The sequence below is a fragment of the Petaurus breviceps genome, unplaced genomic scaffold (assembly GCF_028583685.1).
Source record: "Petaurus breviceps papuanus isolate PSGF00001 unplaced genomic scaffold, PetGlider_PUasm1.0 99, whole genome shotgun sequence".
Classification (NCBI taxonomy): Eukaryota; Metazoa; Chordata; class Mammalia; order Diprotodontia; family Petauridae; genus Petaurus; species Petaurus breviceps.
This window is the reverse complement of record NW_027187465.1, coordinates 19,088,066-19,112,520: the sequence shown is the minus strand read 5'-3', so window position 1 is coordinate 19,112,520 and position 24,455 is coordinate 19,088,066. Positions and strand designations below refer to the sequence as shown.

Genomic DNA, 24,455 nt, shown 5'->3' with positions numbered 1-24,455 from the left:
CAAGTGTGGCCCAGTGACGGAATCCGAACTCCACAGAACAAACCCACACATGGCCTGCAGGCCCCAGGCTCCCAGCGTGATTCTGGCCCAATCCTTTTATTTTCCAAATGAGGAAGCTGAAGCCAAGAGATGGGAAGGTAACCTAGTGGACAAGGGGCAGAACTTAATTCAGCTGCATTTTCTACTTTCCTATAAGCTTGAGTCCTCAGCTTGGAGAACCCAGAGCCTTTAAGGGGTCCTGGGCTGTATTTCACCTCGGCCTGGTTACTAACTGCTCAATGCGCATCAACAATTAGCCAATTCACAGATGGCGTTTTTGGTGAATGACCTGTTCTCAGCCTGGCCTCTGGGGTCTAGTTCTTTAGGCATTCTTTCCTCACCTGAGGCCCAGAGCACATCTGGAGGGTCCGTGTTGAGCTCAGTGAAGGAGCCAAAGACAGGGATATACCTATGTTTGTGTTGTGCTTTGTGGGAAATCCACGGTGTGGACCAAAGTATGCTACAGCCTCTGACCAGTGATGATCTGCATGTGAGAAAGGTGGTTCCCACCCTTTTTAATATTAGATAATTTCACACACACCCTCTTCATCTACCCTCCAAAGTCACTGCAGACTGTTAGCACCAGTGGACCAAGAAAACACCCGAGGACCAAATGACAATGTTTGCTGTGCCCCATATGGATGTGCAGGCCCTTTGTAATGGCCCTTGGTCTAGAGCAGAGGGTCTGCAAATTGCTTCAAAGGGCCAAGTCAGGCCACCATTGGTTAGCTCCAGACCTAAGAATGATTTTATACATTTGAAAATATTAATGGTTTGCTGACCGCTGGTCTAGAATATGGGAGCTGCTATCATCAAAGATATCCTCAAGGTCATAAATAACTGGAAAAGGAAGTGGGATGCTCGGTAAGTGAGAGTGAGATATTGCTCTGGCATCCCCGAACTACAAAGGCACCAGGAAAATACCCAGGACGCTCAGTGGTCGGATCCTCGAAGGGCGATTTATAGAAAGGCCTGGCTGAGAAGGTACAGATTGGGCTGTGAACTGCCCTGGTGACAGGGTGTATCCATACAGCTTAAACCACAGATCTGTCCCAGTGGGGAATTTACCATAAGGCTGCCATCTGGCTCCTCAGTGTAAGCATGGTGGTTTGGGGGTTAAAAAAAATTTTTTTTTTTTTTCCAGTTGCCCTTTGCTATGTGAGGCACACCTGATGAAGGTAGGGGTAGGGGTAGAGAGGGGTGTGTGTGTGTGTGTGTGTGTGTGTGTGTGTGTGTAAATAGATAATATATAAATATATATATATGCAGCTTGTAATATGTATCTATATGCATGCAAACATACATATATTATTACAAGCTGCACAATTAGATTAATACTGGATACTGGATGTATGCAGTTATAGACAATATAGGCTTCTTCCCCCCCACCCCACCCTTTAAAAATACACTTATTTATTTTTAGTTCTCAATATTCACTTCCCTAAGATTCTGAGTTCCAAATTTTCTCCCCTTCCCTTCCCCAGGATGGTGTGCAATCTGATATAGGTTCTTTAATACATTCATACTGAACCTGTTTTCACATTAGTTGTGCTATGAAGAAGACTTAGAACCAATGGGAGAAATCAGAGAAAGAAACGAAAAAATAAAAAGAGAGAGAAAAGTCTGCTTTGCTCTGCATTCTGACTCCATAGTTCTTTTCCTGGATGTGGACAGCTTTGTCCATCCTGAGTCTTCTGGAGTGACCATATAGGCTTCTTCATGAGGGGAAGGGGCATTCATTGACACTGGGACTGACACTGTCAAGGTCAGTGAGTCAAAAAACACTTAATGAGTGCCTGCTGCATGCCAGGCCCTGTGCTAATGCTAGGGATGCAAAGAAAGGCCAAACAGTCCTCGCTCCTAAAGAGAGTTCATCCAAGTTGAATGGAGGTGATGGCTGTACAGAGGAGTCAGGGGCAGGGTGAGGGAAGGCAGTAGGGTTAAGGGGGCTCAGGTTTGCTTCCTGGAGAACAGAGGATTTTAGCTGAGTCTGGAGGGAAGTCAGGAAGCAGAGAACTGACCAGCCAATGGAAATGCCCAGAGGTGAGACATGGAAGGGCATCAAGGTGGTTGTTGTCATTGGACCATAGAGAGCAGAGGGACAAAGACCAGGGAGGGTGGGACGTCAGGCTTCAAGTATCAAATGGAGGGTTTTACTTTTGACCCTAGAGGCAAAAGGGGGCCACTGTGACAGGGTCATTTAGGAAGCACTCCCTTTTAAGTGAGACTGGAGAAGCCTTTAATAAGCACCCACATCTGACTCCCAGTATAACTTTGCGAGAACTGCTTAACTGCTCAGGGCCTGGGCAACCACAATCTGAGGAGAAGATGCTCAATCGTATCAGTGGAAGGAGAGTCAACAATGGGAGTACCTCAGGCTGATAAGATCCAAGGCCTACAAAAAACACATGTGCTGAACTAGGTACTGATCAAGTCTTCCACAGTCTTTGCCCTCAGGGCACTTACACTGTATGTCTATAACTGGACACAATAACGCAGACACAGACATGCCATAAGCTTCTCTAGCTGGCCAGAAGAATAAATACAATTTGGGAAGATGGTAACAGTAACAAGGGGTGGGCTTGGAAGGGGCTTCCTGGAGAAGTGCTGAGTGGGCTGAACCTCGAAGGAAGCTCAGGCTTCTCGGAGAAGGACCGTAATTCAGGTACGCAGGTGGGACTCAGAGGGACCTCTGGGTTCAGAGACCCACAAGTAGGCTGAGCGGCTGGCACGTGAAATAAGCTCAGAAAGCCAGGCTTGGAGAGGAAGGCAGACTGCCAGGGGCTCTAGATGCAGGTGATAATAGGGAGCCACGGAAGATTCTTGAGAGGAGGAGTGATGTGATCAGAGCCGTATTTTAGAAGACAGTTTTGATAATTGTCTAGAGGACAAGCTGGAAAAGCTGGGAGACCAACAGTGTAGGCCAAAGGATGCTTAAGAGTCTGAATGGTGGGGGGTGTGGTAGATGTGACACTGGTCTCCCATCTGTTTTACCAAGAAGACAGTCCATTTCCAGATTCCAAGCATTTGCACTGGCTGTCCCCCATGCCAGGACTGCTCTCCCTCCTCATCTCTGCCTCCTGACTTCCCAGGGTTCCATCCCACCTTCTACAACAAGTCCAAGCTCTGCTAATTCTAGTGCCTCCCTTCAGGAAGGCATATGCGGTTATCTTGTACACTGCTTATTTGCATACATCTGTTTGCTTGTTGTCTCCCCCCTTAGACTGTGAGCTCCTTGAGGGCAGGGGCAGTGCTTGGCATACAGCAGATGCTTAATAAATACTTATTAATTCGTTGATCGAGGTTAATTGGTTGATTGAGGTTAGAGATGTTGAGGAGATTGAAATGACAGAACCTGGCAACTCACTGGCAATGGTGTGTTGCGTGTGTGTGTGTGAGTGTATACACACCCACTGATTTGTTACTTCTGGCTTTGCTCAGCCCAGGCTTGGTTCACTCTGGTGTCTGGGGTGGAATGCTGTATCTCATGAGCAGCTTCCTCAGGTACCTGGTCCTCTCACACAGACATGACCAGAAGGCACTGGAGTTACAGCCAGACCAAAGAAGGATCTCTAGCCCTTCAAGGCTACCCCAGTCCAGCCAAAGGAGGCAGAGGAAGAATTAAAGCCCCTTCCAGTGAGATCAGCACAGGCACGGCCCTGGATGGAGGTGAGGGCAGGTGGCTGTGAGAGGGCTGAAGCCAGAGCCAAGTCTCCCCCACCAGGAACAAGGTTTGCTCGGAAGGGCGAGGACCGTGCAGACTAGGCCGTGGCACGTGACTTATCCCACTCGGCTGTTTTGCCACCGCTCAGAGGATCACAGCCTTGGGGTGAGGCGGCACCGGAGAGGAGATCATCCAGCCCAATTTTCTCAGCTCACAGGAAGCAGAATGAAAGCCCACTTCACCTAGGTAGCAAGACACAGGATTTAAATCCAGGTCTTCCTTTGACTCTGAATCCAGTGTATTACCTGCCCTTCCTAGATTTATCTTTGTTCCAAGACAGGAGATCACTAGAACATCAAAAGACTGGGGCCAGGATGGCCACGTGGGGTTAATGGCTGCTTGGACCTGGGAATTAAGAACTTGTGGCTAACCATACCTTGTGCTAGCTAAAAAAAGATAAGGAGATTTTAAGTAGACCACAAGCCCAGCGAGCCAAGAGTGTGGCATGGGGGCCAACCAAGAGCTAACGGCCTCTCCGGCTGCATCCACTCTACATGATTCTGGTCAAGCCACATCTGGAGGGCTCTGCTGTTCTGGGATGTGATTCTAGAAGAGCATCCTAAATGGAATGCATTCAGGACGGACAGAGGACTGGGAGTCATTGGAAAATGGCTCAGGGAGAACGGCCCTGCCCTCCCGCATGGGAAGTGTCTGCTGGGCTCCGCAGGGTGACAGGTTCAAGAAGCAGATTCTGGCTTGATGTCAGGAAGAAATTCCTCCTGATGAAAACTGCCTGAGAATGGGAGGGCTACCTCCAGGGGAGTCAGAGTCCCCTCACCTGCGCTTGTCAGGTGGAGGCCAGAGACTGCAATCAGCAAGTGTTTATTAAGAGCCTACTGCGTGCCAGGCCCCAGCTACACGGGTACAAAGAATGGAATCATTTCGCCTCTCAAGGGGAGGGGATCCCTGCCAGTACTGGTCACTGTCAAAGCCCTTCGAGGTTCTGGGAGTGTCTCTTCTTGAATCTGAGCCTGGAAATCTGCCATTCATTTTCACTGCTTCTCCTACGGACGTCAGGGCGCTGATTTGTTGCTATGTCGGCCAGAGATAACGGCGCGTGATGGGCCCGTCTCCCTCCACTCTGAATCAGCAGAGGCTGGTGGCCATCTGCTCTCCCCTCTGCCCCTCTCCCACTGAGGCCAGACTGCCTGCCCTTCCCAAAGGCGCGGAGGCCGGAGAGGCCGCCCCCAGCTCCCGGCAGGAACGCGGAAGACGTACCTCTCTCCGCCAGAGCGCAGCTGAAGTATCTGCTACTCGCTGTCCTCGTTCTCGCCCTCCTCCAGCTGCTCCAGGATCTCGTCCAACACCACAGACCGCCTTTTCTTTGGGGAATCTATAGGAGCCCAGATGGCAGAAGAGAAGAAATGAACAGCCGAGAGGGTTGGGAGGCAGCAAAGACAGAAAAGACAGAAAGAAGGGGAGGAAAAAAACAAATCTGGTGAGATAGGCATCAGCTCATCACAGTCAAGGGCACATGGCTTTTCCCCCACAGCTCCCTCTCCTTGGACCAGATGAATGCCCGGGTGGCCCCCTAAGTGTCTTTTCAGAGATCTGCTGCCCTCGGGAAAAGTCAGCCCTTTTCACAATATCTGGGAAAAATCCCTCATCTTCTCACTACGTCCTCCTCCGGTCTACTGAACTGAGGGCAGGTTGGGGATCCTCATGTCTGCCTAGCAAGGAGAACAAAGGCAGAAATTCTCCTTGGACCACCTCACCTCAGCCAAGTGAGAGGACTGGAGCAGGGACCAGCCTGCTCCCTTTGGGGTTTCTTTTTGGGAAGAGGAGGCTCTGGGCTTCTCTGTATAAAGGAAGGGGAAAAGCATGGGGAGACAGGAGTGGAAAGGACTGCTTTTTCACCAGCTCAACAGTTTGGTCATAGCCAGGATTCACAGATATCATGCTAGATGGTGGCCTAGAAGCCATATAGTCTAAACACCTCATTTTTTTTCCTCTGCAGAGAAGGGAAATGACTTGGCCAAGGTCACATAAGTAGTAAACAGCAGAGACGGGCTTTGAATTGACCTCCTTCAGTACCAAATCTGGCACTCATTACACACGGAAGTTGAAACAGCAGTTCAGAAAAACGGCTTCCTGATCCTGGGGATTCCATTCAAAGCAGTGTCTAATCTAAGCCTCCCTTACCTTTCTGATCCAGGTACCTCTCTTACTCCACACTCCTGACTGTGTCCCTAACCTCTCCCAAACTGAAGCCTTGCAGTGTGGGCAACTTGGGGCCCTTCCCACCTCTCCCTTTGTGACCCCTGTTCTCCCAGCTTTCTTCTTCAACACAAAGCCTCCTTTTCTCACCAGCCTCCCCTCCACAAGTGGCAGAATGGACTGAGAGCTGACCTTGAAGCCAGGAGATCAAGAACCGCCTTTGACAAATACTGGGGCAGGGCAATTAAAACTCTAAGTTATAGGCAATAGGCTGACCTGCACTGGTACAAGGAGCTTCCTTTTCCAGGCCTCCTCTGTGTTAATGAACCCCAGTGTTCTCTCCCAGAACACAATCAATCTGCAGCAGAGGGCGTGGCACTGCCCGCCTTCCACTGCCATGGACTTTGGGGCAGGTATCACAGGCCTAGATCCAGAGTCCATCAAATCCAACCCTCTCACATGAGGAAAGTGAGTCCAAGAGAGGCTAGGTCAAGGGTGGGTACCTGTGGCCTTGAGACCACATGCAGCTCTCCAAGTTCTTGGCTGTAGCCCAAGTTTTAAAGAACATATTCTTTTATTAAGGGTATTTGTTTGTAAAGTTTGGGTTCAGTCAAAGGGCTGCATTTGAGGACCTAGATAGCTTTGATGCTGCAGGCTCCCCACCTTTGGGTTAGGTGTCTTGTGGACCAATGGATAGAGTTTTGGGCCTGCAGCCTTGAAGAAATTCAAATCTGGTATCAGACACTTATTACTTGTGCAACTCTGGGTAAGTCACTTAGTCTGCTTACCTCAGTTTCCTCATCTGTAAAATGGGGATAATAACAGCCCCTCCCTCCAAGTGTTGTTGTGAGGATCAAAGGGGATAATAACTATAAAGGGCTTGGCACAGTGTCTGGAACAAAGTTAGTCCTACATCAGAGTTAGCTATTTATTGTTATTGTTACTGCCCAGGGTCATGCAGCCAGGAGGTCGGTAAGGTGGGATCTGAATGCATGTTTTTGTGACTCCCAACTCTAGTGGTGAGACTGCAGATAGTGTGGTCCAGTGATCTGTGATCAAAAGAAATCACAGGACATACAGAAGTCACGGCTAATGATGTTCTGTGCACATCTTAGTGTACTGGTCATGTCAATGGTGGGGTGGGAAGGAGGACAGGAAATAGATCAGTGGGAAGTGACCAGCTCCCAGAGGGCAGAGATCAGTCCCGGGCCCTGGCTTAGGCAGAGGGAAGTGGATGGCTTTATCTCTGCAGTGACCAGCTGTGAAGCACTAGAAAGAAACAGAGAGGAGAGCTCCGTGTTCCCCTAGGACAGAGCAGATACCACACATAGCTTGTTTTCTCGTTCCCTCCCTCTCTCCCCACCTCCCCATTCAAGGCCTCAGCTCTCATTTGCTTCTTCATAATCATCAGGTTTGGGCGGTACACAATGGCCTCCGGAAATTGAATTCAAGGGAAGGTAATGGGATCTGTGGCAGCGGTGGTCAGAAACGACAAAGTAGGAATGAGGAGCCCATCAGAGCAGCTAGTGCTTCCAACAAAAGGGAGAGAGCTGGTGGGGAACCCAAGCCCCTCTCCTTGTCCCCAGAGTTGGATGGGCTTTGGGGAAGCTCTGGAGCTTGGCTAGTCACTGATGGCCCACCTAGACTCCAGAGGCCAGGCCGGCCCAGGGTTTCTGGCTATCTGCCAGGCCTGAAGAAGTGGTTGTCAACTGGTCACGGCTGCCCCTGCCCAACATACACCTGAGATGCCTGATGGAGGGGAGGGGAGGGGAAGGTGGGCAACACTACCCATGGAATGATTTTTACTGCTACACATGCCCTGGAAAGTGCCTTTGGGATTGTGGATTTAGATCTGAGAAGGATCTCAGAAGGCATCTGGTTCCACCCAGACAGAGTGTGGTGCAGAGGAGAGAGTGCCAGATTAGAAGTCAGGAAGATGGGGGTTTGAATCTTACCTTGGATATTTAGTGTGTGACCCTAACAAATCACAAAATGAAGTGTTTGGATTTGATGTCCCCAGGGTCCCTTATGGCTCTAAATCCAGGCTCCCATGCTCCTATGAACCCTCTCATCGTACAGATGAGGAAACTGTGGTCCAGAGGGGGAAGCAATCTGAACAAGGCCAAAGTGGTAGTCGGGAGCATAAGGCAGAATTCAAACCTAGGTTCTAGGGCTCCAAATTCAGTACTCATTCCACAGATTCCACAAAAGGATGACAAGTGTTCTATCTATCCAAGTGCTATGCACCCCTCAGAGCCCAGCAGACATCAGTCTGAAGTCCAGATCTGTGAGACTGACCACCAGTGTGACCTTGAATGTGACCCCTCCCTCTGCAAAATGTGGGGCTTGGATGAGCTGGCCTCGAAAGCCCCTCCTGGCTCCAAGCCTATGAACTGAAGCTGGAAGACTTCCTGGATGACCACCTATAGCACGCAGGGATCCCTCCTTCCCTTCCTCCTCCCCTCCCACCCATCCCTTCACCTGCCATCCCAACAAAACCCCTTATGGAACACTGCCTCATCACGCAATGATTTACGCTGTCCAGCTAATCAAACAATATTTTGGCCTCTTGTTTCTTCAGCCTGGGCTCCCTGATGGAACTACGAGTTTCTAGAGGACAGGGCTGGGGGGCTCACTTCTAGTATCCTTCTCTTCAGGCACCGGTGCTCAAGGCAGACTGGCCACCTGATCTCAGCCTTCCCTCAATGAGGACAAACACTCCCTTTAGCAAATGATATTACTAGGCCACACAAGCCCCTGGAGAGGATCAGAAAATTTACAGCCAGGAGAGCCTCACAGATCATCTAGCCTAATCCCCATCACAGTGACAGTGGATAGAGGCTGGGTCCTGGACAGCTGGGATCCACTGACTACACATAGGTTGACCCATCTATCCACTGCACCAGGCCATGCTGTGCAGAATCCCACAGAAGCAAAGGAACATCCAAGTCTTAGCTGTTCACATTTCAGCCCTTGGGGCATGAGGGCATCTATCTATTTGCAAAGCTGAAAAAGTCAGGGCAGCACTGGATTTGTCCACGCCACACCCCTGGTTGAAGGGGAAAGGGAAAAACAAAACAAACACCTTGCTGGAAACCAGAGCCCCTGGATCCTCTAGAGGCCTGTAGCTGAATATCCCTACAGTTCCCATGCTGCATTTTAGTAAATTGGGATGGACTACGTTTCAGAAATACTCCTGAGAAATCAATGTGTAAGTGGGATGTTTTGCAAAATGAACCATGTTCTAAACATACAAGGGGAGCTGGCTACAGAAAGGTGTCCTGGGATGGACTCCTTACACAGATCTGCAACCTGGAGCTTCCTGCTGCCAGTCTACGAACAGCACAAGGGCCCATGGCTAAGCTATCCTTGGTGTTAACGTCCAGTCTCCCAAATGCTGAGTCTTCTCAAGGTTGAGGCCTGAAAGCAGGAAGCCTGGAGCTAGGCATGGAAGGAGGGGTGGCAGAGGAGCAGCAGCAGGAAGCGTCACTTCCCTATCCCAGGAGGTCTGTAGCCCAGTGGCAGAGACTGCCCTTCTTACTGTACATAACAGAAAATGAAGGCTTTGAGGCTTAGGAGACTAGATACAGTCACAGGGCCATTAAGGCAGCCAGGCCAGGCAGTGCTAAGAGCCTACTTTCTGCCAGGCGCTGTGCTAAATGTGGGCAATACTAAGAAAGGTAAAAGATGGTCCTGGTCGTGGAGAAGCCCATAATCTAATGAGGGAGATAACACACAAACAGCTCTTTACAAACAGACTATGTAAAGGATAAGCAGGAAATAATGAAGAGAGGGAGGTGCCAGGATGAAGACAAGGTGGGAAAGCCTTCTGGCAGGAGGGTGAGACTGAGGCTGGGAACTGAAAGAGGCCAGGAGGCAGAGATGAGGAGAGAGAGCTTTCCAGGCATGGGGGACAGCCAGAGAAAATGTCCAGAGCTGAGATGGAGGCTGGGGTGTATGTGTGTGGGAGTGTTAAGGTCTAAGAAGACTGGGAAAGTAGGGGGTGGAACTGAAGTCTGAGGATCTGCGTTCAAATCTTGTCTCTGCCACTGACTCCCTTTCTGGCCTCGGGCAAGCTACTCAGCCTCTCCCGGACTCAGCTTCTCATTTGCAAAGTGGGGGAGCTGAGTGTCTAGGGTCCTTCTGGCAATACATTCACAATCCGCTGAGGTCAATCCTGAAATGTTCCTCTTAGGGCTCTCTGGACAACAAATATAGCTCTGTAACCAAAAGCCATTCCTCAATACTTTGTCCATGATCGTCGTTCCTCATACCGAATCCTCAAAGAGGACCGATAACATCAAAAGAGTCTTGACTTGCATGTGAACTGGATTTGAGGCGAAGGTGCACATGTTTAAAAGGTTATGAACGCACAATTCTCAAAAGAATTACAAACTATTAACAACCACGTAAAAGAATACAATCATTTATAATAAGAGAAATGCAAATCAAACAACCAAGGGTTTATAACTTATACTCAGCAAACCGGCTAAGATGACAAAAGCTTAGAGTAATCCACATTGTAGGAGAGATGGAAAGACAGACAAACTAATATATTGTTGGTGGAGCTGTGAATAGGTACAACCATTCTGGAAAGTGATTTGGATTTATACAAATAAAGTGACTAAAATTTCAATACCCTTTGACCCAATGACCCAAGGTGGTCATTGACAATATGCACCCAAATATTTAAAGCAGCACTTTTTGTGGAAGCAAAGAACTTTGAACAAAGTAGATGACCATTGACTGGGAATGGATAAATATATGAATGTGATGGAATGTTACTGTGCTTTGTGCTGCTGAATTCCAGTGCCTTCCCTCTGTTAATCACTCTGTGTTTATCATGTATAGGGCACGCCACACACACACAAATCTGCATGTTGTCTCCCCCATTAGACTGTAAGCTCCTTGAGTGCAGAGACTGTCTTTTGTCTCTTTCTGTATCCTTAGTGCTTAGCACGGTGCCTGGAATATAGAAGGTACTAAATAAATGTTTACTGACTAACTCAATTAAAGAGAAGCATGAAAAGATTTACATGAACTGATGCAAAGTGCAGTATGAAACAGGAGAACAGAACATATAATCACTGTGACAGTGTAAATGGAAAGAAAAACCATGAAATAACTGAAAATGAATGTTGTCAAATTTCAAGGAAGAAAATTGGTCCCAAGGAAGAGATGTAAGAAAACACCTCTACAGAGGTGGTGGTGGTGGTGGGAGATCCATTGGAGGTTATACGTATAAGCCTCATATTTTTTTCTATGTCCTGTTTGGTTTTGCTGAATTTTCCCCCCTGCCTCTTCTTTGCTATAAAGCAAAAAAATTCTTTGCTATAAAGGACAGCTTCTAGGGGAGGAGTAGGGAGAAGGAATAGAAGAGGACATTTAGGCTATGTAGAAACAAAAGTCCACTTTGTGGAACAAATAGGGATGCCCATTATACTGAAAATGCTACCCTGCAGGTTCAAGGGAGATCACCAGGTATCTAAGGTACCATTCTTGGGCTCAGTAAGCCTGCCCTACAATAAATAAGAACTGAATCAAGAATCTTTATATCACCTTTCTCCAAGGAGAACAAGATGCTTCAGTTTGTCTGACCTGGTTCACTTATTTTTAGAGAGGAATGGGCTATTCTCTCTAATTATAGAACAGAAAACTAAGACACAGAGTAGTTAAAAAAAAATAACCCTTGGTCACAGGGCATGCCATAGAATTTTGGAGTAGAGACTGACCATCTAGTCCAATTACTCCATTTTTTAGATGAGGAAAATTGAGGCTCAGAGAGGAAGTACCCTTGTTCAAGGCTTCCCATCAGGTTAATAGCAAAGTCAGAAGGAGAATCTGGATTTTGAGGCTTGGAGGTGAGGGCACTTTGCATAGTGGCACCAGGACCCCTGAAGGCAGTCGTCTGAGATCAGATTTGGAGCTGGGAGGGCTCTTAAGAGGTCAGTCCACCAATCGAGGCACATTTATTGAGCACCTGATATTGGTTCTGAGGCACTGGGGACACACAGGCAAAGTGAGGGAGGCCTGTCCTCAGGGGACGTGCCTTTTACTGACATCCTAGAAGGGGCTGTCTTTGTAGCAAGAAGCAGACATGTGCTCCCACCCATTCAAAGAAGTGCCCAGCGCAGCAAACCCTCAACAGATCACAGGGTTTAGACCTGGAAGGGATGTCAGCCATCAGCCAATCTAATTCCTTATTAGATGGATGAGGAAGGTAAAGTTCTCAGGGGGGCTAAGAGACACGTGCGACATCACCCACTTGGGTGACTCCAAATTTGAGGTCTAATTCTATGGCCTAGCTTCCAGAACAAGTCTAGCCCACCTCCCTCATTTTACAGATGAGGAAACCAAGGCTCAGGATATTGAAAGGACCTGCCCAAGGTCACTCAGGTGGGACTTGAACCCAGGCCCTCTGACTCTAGGGAGAGTCCTTGGTCAACCTTCATCTCAGCACCTCTTGGCTGACCCTCCCAGGAGGGGCTCAGGCTTCCCTAAGGCGGGAGAGGAGGGAGGGTGCCCATCAACCCTCGCATCCCCCTTCCTCCCTCCCCTTCCTTTTGGCTCGCTTGCCTCCGCGAGAAGCACACCCTGCTTCCAGGGAACAGCTGCTGAAATCCCACTTCCCAGACATCAAAAGCCTCACTGGGTTTTCACCAAACAAACATAATGCAGAACCCGGAGAAAGGTGTAAAATAAACAAACACTGTGAGCTGTACATTTTCTTTGAGCACTACAGCTGCATTGGAAGATAAACAAGAAGTGAATGTCAGCAAACGTCAATACACAAGAAATTAACTTGACAAAAAGCTCACCCGGCCCCCTCGTGCCCCCTCCCTGCCTCCTCCCCCCCACGCACCATTTTGCAATTCTGGAGTTCCCATCTAATGATTTTATTTTTCAATTAATTCCTTGACAGAATGCCAGGATGTCGCTTCTCCCCCCACGTCCCCAACGCTGCCGCCGTCTGCATGCGGAGGAAGGCGGGCAAAGGAAGGAGTTGGGGGGAACTTGCTAGGGTGGAGGAGGAAAGCAAGACTTCTCCTGAGGCCTGAGGAAGGCAAGTGGGAGCAGGAGGAGACTCCGGAGAGGGGCAGGGCGTCCCCGCTCATGCCTCACCTGTCAGGGCTGGGATCTGACCTGAAACAGGCCCTTGAGGGAACACACAGGAAAAGGGGACAAGGAAGGAGGGGCTGGGGCAGTGGGTGGAGGGCTGAGCCTGAAGCCTGGAGCCCAAAGGACTCCAGAGTGAGAGCTGGGAGGAGCCTCAGAGGCTGGACGGTCCAGTCGCCTCATTTTACAGAGAATGGAGCTGAGGCTCAAGAAGGGAAGTGACTGTCTCATCTGTCAGACTGTCTCTCACACTCACAGAAACACACACACACACACACACACACATGCACAAGTGAGCGCGTGCATCCAGGATCTGAACCCAGGTCAGAACTTCAAGGCCAGTGCTCTTTCCCCTTGGCCACACTGACCTTGCCAGGAAGGTTGAAGACCTCCAGGCCAGCTCAGAAAGGACTAAGAATGCTTTCTTCTAGGGATCTAGAGACAGGGACAAGGCTAACTGAACCCCCGGGGTACCTTCCACTTAGGGTTTCTCTTTCCTTGTCTTTGAAACTATTAGAGGAGACCTTTCTGATACAGAGGACTTATCATCATCCAGGGCCTCTTCACAGAGAACCCAGAACAGGGGCTGCATTTGCCAGCAGGCCCAGATGCCCCCTCGGCATGCAAGTTTTAATCCCCTTCACCCCTGGGACTTCTGTGTTGGGGCCACTTGTCCAGAACTGTGACTGTCCTGCCTGGGCTATTGTTTCAGCCAGGCCCCCAGGTTATAATCTTGGCAGCCTTTCCAAAAGTCCGGCTTAACTTTCAATCTCCCCACTAGCTCCAGAAGCTGCCATTGATCCTGGATGGGTCGTGTCAATCTACTCCCCTATGGCCCACTGCAGTGACTTGCACCTAATAATACTTGTTACCCTCACTCCCAATGAATAATAAAAGTAATACTAATAACGACAACCAGCATTTATATAACGTGCAAAGCACTTGACGTGTTATCTCATTTGGTTGTCAAAAAAACCTGGGGCATGGGGAAGAGGTGCTATTTTTATCCCCATTTTACAGACTGAGAAATTGAGGTTGAGAGGCTAAGTGACTTAGCCTGGGCCACACCCCTAGGGAGTGTCCAGGGCAGGATTCAACTCAGGTCTTTCTGGCTCTAAAGCCTGTGCTTTTGCGTTTGTGTCCTCAGTACTTAGCACAAAGAAAGCATTGCTTAAAAATATTCGGGCATATGTTATAATAAGGTTTGATTCCATTACACATTACCAAACCTTCTCCTCAGATCTACCTCTTGAAGTAGTATGAGTATTATTACTAGCCCCAATTTTCAGATGAGGCAACTGAGGCAGACTAAGGTTCAGTGACTTTCCTAAAGACTTAGGGCTAGTGTCTGAAGTAGGATTTGAACTCTGGCCTTGCAGACTCCCTGGCCTTACCTCCAGCTAGAAGCCTGCAAGTCTTGGGGCTGGGGCTTTATAAAAGAATTCCCCAGTCCCAGAAGTTGTTTCAGCTCTCATTCTGCAGATGAGAACAGAGCGGGGCAAGATATTGGCTTGACTTTTTGACGTCAGTGGAAAGACCTCTGGCTTTGAATGAAGAGGATCTTGGTTCAAATCCGACTCCTGACCTTTACGAGCTGTGTATGTGACTTTACACAAACCCCTTATGTCTACCTTGGTTCCATTTTCTCAGCCATAATATGAAGGGGTCAGACTGGACTTAAGAGCAGCGATCTGGTAATCCTGTTTACATGGTGTGGCTTCCAGAATTTCATTCTGCTTTAGACAGTGTCTCTCTTCATGCTCACCTGTCATGTCAGTAATATTATTACAATCATTTTATAGATGAGGAAACAAAGGCTCAGGTCACACAGGTGATAAGTGTCAGAGGTAGAATTTGAACTCAGATCCTCTGACTCCAGGGCCAGGGAACCACAAGCACTGGCTTTGGTAAGGGATGATCTAACACAGGCATTATAATGGGATGTGGGGGTAGGGATGTCTAGAGGTGAAAATGACACGGATGTATGAAGGAAAAGATAACTGTATGGAAAGCAGAGGCCAAGAAGCATCCACAAGAAGGGTTTGGCTGTTGGGGGGAGAAAACCAAACCAAACCAAACCAAAGGGTGAGGGAGTTGGGGCATCTCTTAGGAAAAAAACAAACCCAGCAACTGGAGATATGCCCTCTATTCTTTCAAAAATAAACCCCCCAAACTTGGTTTGACTTGGAGGTATAAACTACCCAGAAACTTGTGTGTATGTGTGTACATGTGTGTGTGTCCCCATTGGTGCTGGGGGGGGGGGGGAGCGTGTTTTGCTAGCCTGTCTCAGTCAGAAAGAAAACAGTTCCTCCCTAACCCTGCTCTCCCACCCCATAGGGAAGTTTCACTCTTCCCCTATCTTTCCTCCTCACCCCCTGTCTCCAGGCCCCTGAGGCTTCCTCCAATCCCAATTCATTCCCTTCCATCCTAAGTCAGTCTGAAATTCTCCGTCTGCCACTTTAATTCTTTGATCGATGGGGAAGAGTAGGAAAAATGGCCCCGCGCAGCTGGCTTCCCACGTTACCCCTAGCAGGGGATTGCTGGCCCTGCCGGTGATGGCTGAGTGAAATGTTTGTGGAGCGCAGAGAACACAAGTCAATAGTAATTTAGCGGGATTGGGAGCAAGTACCTTCCCTGCACGGACAGAAACTCCCGGGAGAGCGGGAGAGTGTGCAGGATATTACTGAATCACTCGGAAATATTTCCAAACACTACTCAATGAGGCAGAGGGGCAGGGGGATGGGAAAGGAGAAAGAGAGGGGGCGGGGGGGGGCAGGGGATGGATGGGATGGAGATGGAGAGAGAGATTTCAAGATGGACTCACGAGCACACTCGCCTTTCAGGCAGCTCTGATGAACACCGGCTACCTCCATGGGGAAGATGGTCATCTCTCAGACAGCGGCTCTGTCTCCCTCACTGCCACCCATTTGCACCCTTTCTAGGGGCTGACTTGACCCAAATGAGCCCAGCTTTTTGATTTTCCTTTCCCCAGTTCTGCCTTTGCCAACTGTGCTGGCGAAGGGATTGTGGATGTGGGTGCAAGAGTCTATACTCTATAGTATACATCTGGCCCAGGGCATCGCCCTCTCCTGGCACCCCCCACCAAGTTGGGGGAAGACATATTTCCCATGCCTCCCATGCTCCAGCAAATCGGTGATGGCTCAGTGTGGGCATGCTCTCCCTCTGTGCCCACCCAGCCTGTGCGCCCCTTGGCCATGTCCTCTTTTCACGTTCACCACAGGGGTGCTGTCCACTGTGCTGAGGCAGGAGCCTTGCACAGTTTCTGCTGAAATTTTTAAGGACTCCAGAGAAGCACATGGAGAGTTCACTGGGTAATTTTCCCTCTCTCTGGGTGACTCATCCATCTTTTGGGTACAACCCCCACACTCCTGTACACTGCCAGATCTGTCATCCTCAACCTCCATTTTTCAAAGGCTATTATTGTGTTCTATGACTCAAGGCCAGACAGCAATACCAGTGATACAAAGGATGGCTCTTGGTCTGAACTTAGGAAACATTTCCAGTTGGTCTCCTAATTCCTTTCTGCCCCTCTTCACCCCATAGGCACCCTACCTTGGCTAATCCTGGAGTCCCTGTTGCTCAAGACTAAGGTCTACCATCATGGAACATAGAAGACAGGCACTAGGCAGCAGGGGAGGTGAAGAGGGTCTTCAGGTTCTAGGCAGCTCAAAAGAGTCCAAGGAAAGAGGTATTTTAAATCACAAATTCACTGACTTGCTTGGCAATTACTTTCAAGCCCAAAGATGGTATGTGTGTGTGTGTGCGTGTAGAGTGAAGGAATAGGAAAAGTGGGATGCCCTAGGGCTCTGGGAACCATAGGCTAAGAGCGGGAAGGAACTTAAGAAATTGTGGAGCCCAAGGATTCTTAGCCTGGGTTTTTGTTTTAAAAAAAGTTTTGCTAATTTATTTGTGTGTGTGTTTTTAATAATGTTCTGCATTTAATTTCATGCACTTAAAAACCTGATTCTGAGAAGTCAATTAGACTGACTGCCCAGGGGGGTAAGGACACAGGAAGACAAGGAAGCTGTGACTTCACCCAGTGCCCTCACTTTCGAGAGGAAGGTGCTGAGGCCCAGAGAGACCAAGTGGCTTACTGAACTGCAAGTGCCACTGGAAACTGAGTCTCTACTGTTGCCCCTCAGTAAGCCAACAAATATTTGTTAAGCACCTGCTGTGTGCCAGGCACTTTCTAAATGCTGGGGATACAAAGAAAGACTCTTGGGGATCCCACAGTCTAATGACGGAGGCCAAGATGTAAACAGTCACTGACGAACAAGGTACAGACAGGGGACGCCAGCATTGAAGGGTGCTGGGAGAGGCTTGTAGAAGGCAGGATTTGAGAGGGGACTTGAAAGATGTCATGGAAGCCAGGAAGCAGAGAAGAGGGAGAAACTCCCCGGCATGATGGCTCAGGAGACAGAAGGTCTTTTTCAAGGAACAGCAAGGAAGTTGGTGTCACTGGAACCCAGAGTATGTAGGAGTGATAGGGTGTCAGGTGTAAGAAGACTGGAAGATGTGAGTGGGGGGAACTGAATGCCAGAGAATTTTATATTAGATTTTGGAGGTGATGGGGAGCCACTGAAGGTTATGGGGAGCTTGGAGTGACCTGGTCAAATCAGCTCTTTAATAATAGGCTTTCCCTCTTTGTATCAGCAGCCCCTCTTACAGGGCATGGTACAAGGTAAGTCTTTATCAAATGTTGCTAAACTGATGGGGAGGAAGTGTGTAGCAATGGATAGGGTGCAGGACGTGACAACAGCCAGGTCATTCAAGCCCTCTCAGCCACAGTTTCCTCATTTGTAAAAGGATCAGGGTGGCCTTGCTGGGCTCTAAGGTCCCTTCCAGGTCCCAGGAACTGAACTGCCTTCAGAAATCCTGGTTCTGAGCTGGCTCTGGATGAGAAACCAACCCAGCCCAGCCCAGCCTCAGCCCCGCTGGTAAGTCACTCCTTATGCAAATCTCACTGAAGCTCTCAGCTCAGGAGCTAAAAGGTAAGTATAGGAGCTGTCTGCCCTGGCTCGAATGAGAAAACTCCAAGCTGTGGAGTTCTGCTCGTGGCCAAATAAAACCTATTTGCTCAGGCCTCCCCGGCTGGGGAGAGCAGTAAAACAGAGGCTTGTGACATTGGATTTCTTCCGCCCCATTATATTCTCCAGGCTGCACTTGCAGCGATCTGGGCCTGCCAAGGCCCTGAAAGCTTCTGGCTGCCATGACCCTGCTGGTCTGGAACAAGCTTGGGAAGAAAGGGACACAGCCAGGGCCCGACTCTCCACTTCCTTTCTTTTCTTTTTCCTTTCTGTACTCTCTCAGCTCACCCCCTGCCCATGGGCACAGAGGAACAGCTCCTTCCTCACAAGTGGGGCACCAAAGCTTATCTGAGAAATCTTATTCTCCTTGGGGAGGAAGATGCAGAAGGCTGAAGTGAGGGAAGGTCTTACTTCACACTGGCCCGGATTATTACTAATTATAGCTAACATTTCTATAGCACTTGTTATGTTCTAGGCGCTGTGCTAAACTCTTCTCATTTCATTCTCACAATTGCCCTGGGAGGTAGATGCCATCATGATTCTCATTTTACAGGTGAGGAAATTGAGGCAAATAGAGGTTAAAAACTTGCCCAGGATCACACAGTCAGCAAGTGTCTGGGGCCGGATTTGAACTCAGGTCTTCCTTATTCCAGGCTTACTGCATCACATAGTTAGAAGGGGACCAATTCCCCATTATTAGGAAACTGAGGTCCTCAAAGGGATGAAATAAAAGTGGAAGTATGGGACTTCTTCAGGAAGCAGAGGTAGGATTCGAATCCAGGTCAGCTGTATTCTTTCTATAACAACACATGACTCCCGTTTCCCCTCAGTTTAGGGTCTCACTAGCCCTCCTGGAAAGGCACCCCTTGGGGCAACTTTTAGATGACTTTCAAGGGGTCCTCCTCATGATGCTATTCAGAAACTTGTGTGTTTAGCAGGTGGGGGAGGATCACAGTCCCTGCACTTCTTGGGATCTAAGAGCAGTTTATGTGGAAGAAAAAAGAATTCCATTTCTGAGTGATAGGATGTGCAGACAGGCTTCAGAGAGCTCTGGGAATCTCCCCCAGCCCCCGATTTTAATGTTAAAGGCTCGGCTCACCTGCAGGAGGAGACCTTTTGGAAGCAGAATTAGAAGAAGCAATCAATAAAGCCCCACCGCCAGGCAGAATTGGAAGGGACCTTAAGTCATCTCGTCAATTCTGCACACAGTAGACACTGAAAAAATATTTGCCAAATAGAATTGAATCCAGTCCAACCTTCCACTCAGCCCAGGAAGACTGAACAAGTGGCCACCCAATCTCTGCCAGACCGTTTTTGGGTGATGTCACAGTGTAGTAGAAAGAAGGCTGGACTGGTTGCCAGGTGATGTCTGGGTTCAAATCCCAACCCTTCGCCATGTGTCCTGTGTGACCTTGGTCAAGTCACGTATCTCACTGGTCCTCAATTTCCTTTTTTGTAAACTGAAGGCCTCTGGGGTCACTTCCAACTCTAAATCTATGACCCTTTGACCAATGCTGTCATTTAATAGAGGTGTGATGTTGGCCAAATCACCCCACTTCTCTGTGGTCCTGAGTTTCTACAGCTGTAACCAAAAAAAAAAAAAAAAAAAAAAAGAACTGGACTGGACTAGATGGCCCCTGAGGCTCCTTCTGGCTCTGCTCCTGTGATCCTGTGAGTGGGAGCTCACTACCCAGGAGGCAGGCAGCCCATCCGTGGGGAGCTCCAGTAGCAGGGTGCACCTTCTTAGACTCAATCGGATTGGGAAGTGGCTAGTTAGTGCTTACTGTGTTCTGGTTACCACGCTGTTGCTCTGTTTCCTGGAATTAGGAAGATTCCTTCCAGTGACTTCCTAGGGCTTCAGAAAAAAGAGACAAGGTGTATTTAGGGATGGATTTAGGGATGTAGGGTGCAGTGTGTGTGAATAATGCGTGTATGTGAGTGGTGTGCCTCTGTGTGAGTGTGTGATGTGTGAGTGGCATGTGTGTGAATTATATGATGTTTGTCTGTGTAAGTGTGTGAGTCCCAATCATCAGAAACTGAGGCTAGCCTCCCAGTGCAGTTGGGGGCTCTGGCCTGCTGTGCCTCACTCCCATTAGGAAATCAGACTCAGTCTGGGCTGAGTAGGAGGAAGAGGGGGGAGCACTTTCATAGTGTAGCCTAAGAAAAGCAGGAGAAATGGCTTCTTTTGGAGGCTAGGAAGGAAGCTAAGGGAGCTAGATAGATAGCAAGGTAAGGAGGGGCTCTCTGGCTTTGAACAGACCGCCTGACACACTGGTGATGGAATTTCCCCACCTGTATCATGGGTGCCCTGGGGGTGAATCTGAGAGCCAGAAGCACATACCCAGCATTGGGCAGTCAACACTGATCGCCTCTGCAGGCAGCTGGAACACCCTAACTGGCCTGCCCTCTCCCAGGCCAAAGGGCAAGGATGGGGACCGTGCTTAGCTCACTGCCTGGGCTCACTGTAGGTTTCCATCATGCAAACAACCTAAGGCTCTTGCTTGGTGCTGGGGCTTTCTCATGTTCCCCCTCCTCTCATACCCCCACAGACCCTGAAGACGGCTCCAAGGTCAGAATGCCACCAGAAAGCTCATTGTCAGGACCCAGCAAGTCATTAAAACCCTTTCCTTTTCATTCCTGAGCCAACCTTCCACATGGGGTTGATTCTGCTTCCTTTGTCACAGTCTTATGGCCCCGGCTGGGATGAAACAAGATTTCTATTGGCTGGGGGATGTAGAAAGGCAAGCCAGGCCCAGGGCAACGCGGGGTCTCGATTCGAGCACTGAGTGACTCGTTGGCAAAGTCTGGTGGTTGAGGGAGGGAGGGCGGGCACTGGGCACCGATCACATCTGCCTTCACTATCTGCCAGGCTGGCATCCCAGAGAACTCAGAACAATGGGGGGAAAACAGAATCAAACAACAACAGGGGATTTAGGAGGTGCCAGCAAGTTTCTGACACGAGGGAAAGGACAGAAAAAGATGAGGGAAAAGCAGCCTTTTGCTCAAAGGATTGAGATGGCAAGTAGACTGCCAAGTAAATAGAAAGTGTACATGGAATGAGGCAACATCATTTCAAGATGTACCTTACTGGTGTGGGGTGGGGAGGGAGGTCTCATCTGGGAGGTGGTCCCTGGAGGAAGCTGGGGAGTCTATGCTGTGGAAGAGGGAGTGCATTTCCAAGCACAGAGGGCCACCCTTGGGGGAACTGGCCAAAACTAAAATCTCCCACCTCCTGGCCTTTGCATACGTGGTCCTTGGTGGGCCCACCTCCTACACAAGGTCCACAGCCCCTCCTGAAATGATTTTGCATCAGTCTGTGTATACTTTATTTTTACTTAACAGTAGCATGCTATCTGGATCTTCTGAGAAGTTCTATTTTAGTCCTTTAAGGCCAAGACTTTTGTCTGCCCTTTTTTAGGTCTCTCTACCCACAGCGCCCTAAGACTTGAGTCTGTCTCTACAGCAGGGAACTAGCCTTCGAGAACCTTCAGGCAGGGTGCAGGGCCTCTGTGAGGGTCTGCTCTTCTCCCAGTCTGAGGGGCTTCTCTTCCCCTGTCCAGTTGTCCTGCCAAGCTAAGGTTGGAGATGAAAGATTTGGAGCAGGAAGACACAGGTTCAAATCCCCCATCAGACTTATGGCTATGTGACCAAGGGCAAAAGACAACCCACACCTCCTGTTCCTCTCTGCAAACTGGGCTAAACCCACAGCACCTACCTCACCATGCTCTACACAGTCTCTTTTGAGCTTCAGAACAACCTTGCATTAGCATAAATGGGTCGCTGGGACACTGGGGACTGAGAACTGGTCCCCAAGGCAGGAAGGCCTGGGTTCATACCTTGTTTATGTCCCATATTGGTTTTGAAGCTCTGGGAAAGTCACTGAACTTTGCTCTCTAGGCATCCCCTGTATCAATAAGATCGTAGGTCTTGTCCATCCCTACCCTCTACCTCCTAATCCTCAGCAGTCAGCATTAATGCCCTGCACACAGTCGGTACATAATAAATGTTTGATGACTTATCTCTGTAGGGCTTTAGTACAGGTACAGGTATAGAAGGACTGATGTCTCAGCTGTCAGGGAGGGGGTTGGACTGGGCAGTCTCCAAGGGATGTTTCAGATGAGGTAACAGTATCCTGGACATAAGGAGTGACTGACCTGTCATGAAGTTACTGATGTTACCTTGTCGTGACAAGGTCATGAAGTTACTTGCTCAAGGTCAACACAGGTACTGGGGAGCGGAGCCAAGATCTGAACCTGGGTTCTCCAGGTCTAAGGCCAACATTCCTTCCACTTATACCATGCTGCTGCCTATGAGATCAAGAATCAGAAAGGCCTTGAGAGGTCACTGATTCCAACCCATTAATCTCAAAGAGTTGAGACTAACTCCAAATCCAGTGCCACCTTGCCTACTTAAAGGTCTGAACAAAGGCCAGGGTATAGTAAAGGTATCTGGGCTACCTCAGACAAGAGAAAATGGTCTTTGCTTACTGTTCAGCTCTCAAAGCTCAAGCCTTCGTCTCTGAGCTCCTTGAAGGCTCTGGATGGTGAGCAGCCTCACAGAAATGCTCACCAAGGAGTTTTTCCTCCAGGTTTAGGCAACAATTCTGTTTCTGCACTCAATTTATTGAAAGGCACTTCTTTCCAAACCCAGTCAGAACTGCTTAGATGGGACTTTTCTCAGCTGGTGTTGAGGGCCACCAAGAGGGGAAGTGGGAAGGGCCATTGATCTCTAGCCCACACCTCTGCTCTGGGGACAGTCCCTTACACAAATATTTGCCAACGAGTGCATTTGAGCCTGTCAATGGCTGTCAATAAAAGGAAGGCACTCCTTCTAAGCACCAGCATCTATAGTGAGACCTGAGCTTTTGACCGTCAAGTCATCTAATAAATTTTAACTCTGTTTCTTTTGTTCTAGATCTCTCAGGGATCAGTGCTCTTCTGCAAAGCAGATGTGACCCACACTCCAATGTCACACCCCTGTCACAGGTCTCCAAAAGCCCAGGTTTCCTAGCATTGCTTAGCATCCACTCAAAAGGAGTGCAGAATCACAACCATAACAGCTTCTACACAGTAACACAACTATTCCTTCACAGTCACCCTGCTGAAGTGGATAATGTAAGAACTATCACCTCTATTTTTTTTTTCTTTTTAAAGCAATTGGGGTTAAGTAACTTGCTCAAGGTTACATGGCCAGTTATTTTGTGTGGATGTTAAGTATCTGGGGCCAGAACCGATCCAGGGTCTCCTGGCTCTGGGGCCGGCGCTCTTACTCACTGCGCCACCTGGCCACCCTGTCATCACCCTTATTTTGAAGATGTGAAAACTGAGGCTCAGAGAAGTCCCAAAGTCAAAGTCATAAGGCCGGTGAGTGTTTGAGATGGTATTTCAATACATGTCTCCTGATTTTTAGTCCAGTAGTCTGTCTTCGAAACAGCAAAACTACTCAAAAGATACATGATTCCATCATTGTGGGACAATCCCCACTTCCCCCCTCCCCGCCCTCACCTTTCTCCGGCACCAATATAAATAAGTCTCAGGTAAACAGCATGTGACACAGAGAGCAGAGACCCCTCTGTGCTGCCTATGTATGTGCGGGAAGAGCAATTTCTCGAGGGGAGGGACCATGTCATGTGTCATTGTCGTTTTTGTTATCATCATTGTCACCACCCCCCCCCCCCATCATCATCATCATCATCAATAAACAACATCTAAGCTAACATTTACAACAACAACATCTAATCTCATGTTTATGTAGAACTATATGCCAGGCATTGTGCTAAACACTTACAATTATTATCTCATTTGATCTTCACAATAACACTGAGAGATAAGTGCTATTATCACCCCCCTTTTATTGGGAAAGAAACTGAGGCAGAAAGAGGTTAAGGGACTTGTCCAGGGTCACACAGCTAGTAAGTGTCTGAGTCAGGATTTGAACTCAGATCTTCCTGACTCCAGACCTTGCTGCCCCATAAAGACCTTTTCTGTCCATAGGATGCTTTGTGGTCTACAAAGTAGACTGCTTTTGTAGTCATTGTGCCATTTGGTCCCTGCTAAAATCATGTGAGTATGTGGCCAGGTCAGTACTGTGATCCCCATTTCAGAGAAATAAGTGAATTATACAAGTCAGGAGGCTAGTAAGGGTCAGAACTAGATCTAGAAATCTAATGCTCCTCCAGTACAGCCCAGTCTGTGATCCCAGCAGCACCAAAGCCAGCTCTCACATTCACCCAGGTCAGCACCAGGGCCAGCTGTACTTTCACCCAGGTCAGCACCAACGCCAGCTCTTATATTCACCCAGGTCAGCACCAGGGCCAGCTCTACATTCACCCAGGTCACTATCAAAGCCAGCTCTTATATTCACCCAGGTCA

The 24,455-nt window shown here is 48.8% G+C and overlaps 1 protein-coding gene across 3 annotated transcripts in view; it reads right to left on the bottom strand.

The window, feature by feature from the left end:
* RBM19 (RNA binding motif protein 19) overlaps positions 1-24,455 on the bottom strand; it is a 189,046-nt gene that overhangs the window by 26,564 nt on the left and 138,027 nt on the right. For 2 of the 3 annotated variants that reach the window (XM_069081714.1, XM_069081715.1), the window contains exon 24: positions 4,982-5,096. In XM_069081714.1, coding sequence (XP_068937815.1) covers positions 5,014-5,096 — 83 coding nt within the window. In that variant the 3' untranslated portion in view covers positions 4,982-5,013. Of the gene's footprint in view, positions 1-1,469; positions 3,946-4,981; positions 5,097-24,455 lie in introns of those variants that run through there. The other variant, XM_069081716.1, reaches the window with a different exon arrangement.